This window comes from Cryptotermes secundus, unplaced genomic scaffold (assembly GCF_002891405.2).
Source record: "Cryptotermes secundus unplaced genomic scaffold, Csec_1.0 scaffold1601, whole genome shotgun sequence".
NCBI lineage: Eukaryota > Metazoa > Arthropoda > Insecta > Blattodea > Kalotermitidae > Cryptotermes > Cryptotermes secundus.
Genome location: NW_019727802.1, coordinates 58,040 through 63,195, shown reverse-complemented (window position 1 = coordinate 63,195; position 5,156 = coordinate 58,040). Strand labels below are relative to the sequence as shown.

Below are 5,156 nucleotides of genomic sequence, written 5' to 3'. Positions count from 1 at the left end.
CGTATCAAAGGAAATAATGCGATTAGTTGTTCCGATATCTTATTTCTTTGCTTTTACCCCACTTGTTTTTACGGACAGCAATTGAGTTCACATATTAATTATTTTTCTTTGAGGGACAAAAGATGGCGACGAAAATGTAAACGTAACCATAGAAACGAAACACGTATACATAAGGCAAGGAAACTTGTGAATTTATATATATGACACTCGAAAACGATTATTATCTTGAAGCTATCAAAAATCGTATGTCGCAATATCGCGGACAAAAAATAAAAACCATCGCGATTGTCTAATAAATTGTTCTGTCTTCCAACACCAATAGCAGTAGCAGCAGTAGAATGTATACCACCATCTAACGGTCTGAATACGAACTATGAAACTATCTCTTAGGTTATTTTTACTGGAATTGAAATACAATTAAGCTGTAAGGTAGGTTTTCCATTAATAACTAGTGTCTCTATATGCGGGGCAAGGCTTGTACAAGGTTCAGCACGGTATGTCTCTTTTAATTCATGGTGCAATGGCATTTCTAGGTGTAGTTAAATCCAAGGAAGAAATTTAGTTTATGTTTGCGGTCATTTTATTCAATATAACCCCCAAATTTAGCACGTGCAACATGTTTGTCATGTTTTCTGATGAATTATTTCGAGCTTTTGAAACAATTTATTATACTTCTAGAGGGAAGGGGTATGGGCATGAAAAGTTGTAATATCCAGCAACTTTGACTCTGCTAGACTACCGCAAAAGAAATATTTGTGCAGGAGACATTTCTTGGAAAGTAAGTTCACTACAGCAGAAAGATTACATCTGAACAGAGTTGCGCTTCCATGTGGCTCAGATTTCTGCTTTGCAATCATTCTCACAGCCTCCTGTCCCTTCCTTGAATCTCTTGCCGACAGCTGTAAATCACAAAGACTATACTCATGTTGTATTTCCCACCTCCTAGACAAGACACTGGTGACATGCCCTGTAACACATATTCCTATCCATGCACATTGTCCTTCCACTTCCTTTAAAATGTTGGCAGTGCATCCATCACCAGCAGCAGCCACCAACTTTTGCAGCAAAAGAAACCTCATTACCCTTAAGCCCTGAATATATAAATGCTTGTGATTGGGAACCAAGGCATATCAATCATTGCAGCATGTCACAGTGCTCTAGTGGCTACAGGTAAGGACGAGGGCACTCTGTACAATGAATTGTGTTCTGTGATGAAAGGAGTGGATAACGAGAATAATGAGAGCTGATCTTCAAAATGATTGTCCCCACAGTCCAGTTGTCATCAAACAAATATCATTGTCATCGTCATCATTCATTAGTTATGGAACAGTACATCACAATGTAGGAGTTACTCAGAATATGTCACAAATTCTAATGTTTTTATTGTAATTAAAAATGTCTGAAAAGCAGAATACACTATCAGTAATGTGATTTGTAAGAGAATATGTTTGTTAAGACTTTACTTATGGAGCTAAGCCCTTCTGGAGGAGCCGCCAGTTCAACAGCTACTCAAGAATTTCCCAGCATTTTTTATCGAACCTGAAGATTCATTACCGTGTTCACAAGAGCCTTCCACCGGTCCCTATCCTGAGCGAGATCTATCCAATCCATACCATCCCATTCTATCTCTCTAAGATCCAGTCTAGTATTGTCCACCCACTGACACCTTGGTCTTCCCTGTGCCCTCTTTCCTTCTGGCTTTCCCACCAATATCCTGTACGCATTCCTCGTCTCTTCAATTTGTGTGCTACATGACCTGCCCACCTCATCCTCCTCGATACACACATACACACCCACACACAATTATTCAAACATATTTTTCTGTTGCCTTATAGTTTTTCTGGCATGTCTAAAATTTTCTTTGGTATTGAAGTTATAGCCGATGACAGTATTTTGTCAGAACTTTCTGTAGTCCCCTTTACCAGTGGATCCAAAATTGAAATAAACGAAGTGAATACCCTTCACCGTGATGCAACCTCCACCAGTCAAGTATTCTGTTGTTACCTTCTCCAGTTCTTGTTACAGTGTATAATTAAGATAATTGTGTCAGTGAAGCTTGCAGCCACACGGATGGCATACTGAAGACCAGTTTTATATTGAGGTGGGTCAATAATAATAATATCTTTATTGCTTCAAGAAAAACGTACAGGTGACACAATCACCACAGTTGTAAAAGCAGTCCCAGATAGTAACATATACTGTAATAAAACAGTTGCAATAATACAACTTAGTCAATGCTTAGTATAATAAACCAATAATAACTAAAATATGGACATTATAAGCAATTGATAATAAAAGTATACGTACATTAATACAAAGTCTGCAAGAACTACTACACATAAGTGTATGTAAATAAAACAAATATTCGCCTGTATTCTATTTCCTTTCTTTTGACCACTCCAAGTATTCATTTATCGAATAAAATGATTGATTTAAGAGAAAATGATTTATAGCTAACTTAATTTTTTTAAAATCACTTGATAATTTTCTTAAATTATGTGGCAGATTATTAAATATTTTAATACCCATACAACACACACTATTCTTATATTTGGCCAAATTTATCAATGGCACGTGTAAGCTGGTACTTTGTCGTGTATTTATGACATGTATTTCAGCATTTAGTGCAAACAAATGCATATTTTTCACCACCAGAAGCAAAAGCGAAAGTATATATTGAGAATAAAAAGGCAATATGTTTAAATATTTAAAAAATCCCCGGCAAGAGGCTCTAGAATTTACATTCATAATACTCCTTATAATTCTTTTTTGCACTATGAAGACATCCTTGCTATTAGTGGCATTTCCCCAAAAGGCAATTCCATATACAATTATAGAGTGAGCATAGACAAAATACATCATTTTTAGATCATTAATAGATAGTAACGATTTCAGAGACCTAATGGCAAAGCAAGCAGAATTTAATTTATTTATTGTTTTAGATATATCTCCTTGCCAAGATAAGGACGGATCCAAAGACACCCCCAGAAAGTCCATAACTTGTGTACTATTAATGTGAGAATGTAAATGCTTTATAGAGGAGTTTACAGTATGTTTCCTTATCATTGTAAAATACATACAATATGTTTTATTAAAATTTAATATCAAGGAATTTGCCTGAAACCATCTCATCAATTTCTCAACAACTAAATTAAAACATTCTTTAAGCTGATTAGGATCTGAAGTAGATACTATTAAACTAATGTCATCTGCAAATAGGATGGGTTTTGACATATTATTTATTGCTGCTGGCAAATCATTTATATATAATAAAAAAAATAATGGCCCAAGAATTGATCCTTGTGGTACTCCCAATCTGATCTGTTTCCACTCAGAAAAATATTGTATAGCTTGTTTATCCTTAATTACTACTCGTTGATATCTATCACTTAAATATGAGGTAAGCAATTTATGAAATGTACCTCTTATACCATAGAAATCCATTTTCTCAAGCAAAATATCATGGTTCACACTATCAAAGGCCTTTGTTAAGTCGCAGAAAATACCACCGACCAGTTTTCTGTTATTAAGTGCCTGCATAATATTATTAAGTAAACTAAGAATAGCAGTATCTGTAGATAGATGTTAACTAAATCCGTGTTGCTCAGCAGGCAATATGTATGAATTCAACAAAATTTTGAAGTTTATTTTTTTGACAACACAGTACTTTCTCATTTGTATGCTAATGTATAAAATGGGAATTTGCAGTGTTCCTAACAGTTGTGAACATTCTAATTTGGCAGTCTACGACGCTGATGAAGATGGATGCATGATGTGGTCACAGGATGTTAGTGGAAGTGGTCCAGAAGGTATGTTCACTGAAAGACTAAACAGAAAATTCCACATTATGTTAATAAATTTATAATATAATCTGGTTGATGTGGTGAATAAAAAGTAACGCTTTCGAGACTGAATTTCTTCTGAACATTGTATAGAAATTCAGTTCATGCCTAATAGGAAAGCAATATGTCTCTGCTAAAATGACTGACTTGTTAATGCTGTTTTTGTATAAATGGAACATTCATTTCTAGTACCAGGTCATTTGTGCTTGAACTGAGGCAAAGACTTTGCAGAAGAGAGGAAGAGGGATATACCAGCAGTGTATGAAAATTATTATAAAATGTTTCGACCTAATTTTTTACTTGTGTATACATGTAGTCTCCATGCTTCTTAGAACATTTGTACAACAGTCCACAAGCTTTCTGATGCTGTTAGAAAAATAGAACTCTTTGGACCAAGTGTAAAGTGAGTCATGCAATGCTTCCTCATCATCTACAAATTGATGACCTCTGTGAGTCCCCTTAGAGTACCAAATGGAAAGAAATCTGAAGATTTAAGGTCTGGACTATATGCTGGATGGTCAGTTCAAATCTCAGCTCCTGAAGGATTTTCCTAGTTTGGGAAACAGAATGATTAGGAGCAGTATCATGAAAACAGCACATTGGAGTAATCTGCCTTGTCTATTTGGGGTGGATGGCTGGCCTCAATTGACTTCGTAAAATGTCAGAATATGTTGCGTCTGTCAGTGTAATGCCACATTCCCGGTAATGTTGGATAGGACTTTGAGAGGTCCAGAACATTGTCAGTAGTAACTTCCCAGCTGATGGCTGAGTCAGGAATTATTTGGCAGTAGGAGAGGACAAGTATGTGCGCATGTGTGATTTGTGGTTCTTGATGGTATATGGAAGTATCATTATCAGTGATGTGATAAAAAAAGAATTGTTGCCTTCATCATGGTACCACTCCAGCAGACAAGAACTCATGCCCATGTGCTCTTTTGTCTATTCCCTCAGAACCCACCCTGCACAGACTTTGTGGAAACCAAGAATATTTTGCACTGATAAATGAGCTGAACTCTTACTGATGTCTGGTGCTGATGCACTGTCCTGTACTGATATTCGTCCATCCTTGAGGATCATGGCTCTGGCTTGTTCCTGTGTGTTTGTATTCACTTACTGCTGTGGTGTGGTACTACAAGCATGCTCAATTGGTTTCTCTTGTCATGCCTCATGCAAACAGGTCTGTCCACTGAAACACACTCTGTTCTCATATTGGGCTCTTAAACGTTTGTGAATTTCAACCCCTTTAACATCTTTTGCCCCCCCCCCACCCCACCCAACAACCACAACACCACCAAGACCAATTGTTCTTTTAGT

At 36.5% G+C, this 5,156-nt stretch overlaps 1 protein-coding gene across 7 annotated transcripts in view; it reads left to right on the top strand.

The window, feature by feature from the left end:
• Nucleotides 1-8: 8 nt before the first annotated feature.
• The window catches only part of LOC111865077, a 9,259-nt gene continuing 4,111 nt past the window's right edge, over nt 9-5,156 (top strand). The window contains exons 1-3 of one of the 7 annotated variants that reach the window (XM_033751675.1): nt 789-1,170; nt 3,709-3,809; nt 4,032-5,104. In XM_033751675.1, coding sequence (XP_033607566.1) covers nt 989-1,170; nt 3,709-3,809; nt 4,032-4,057 — 309 coding nt within the window. In that variant the 5' untranslated portion in view covers nt 789-988 and the 3' untranslated portion in view covers nt 4,058-5,104. The other 6 variants (XR_002842915.2, XR_002842912.2, XR_002842911.2 and 3 more) reach the window with 6 other exon arrangements.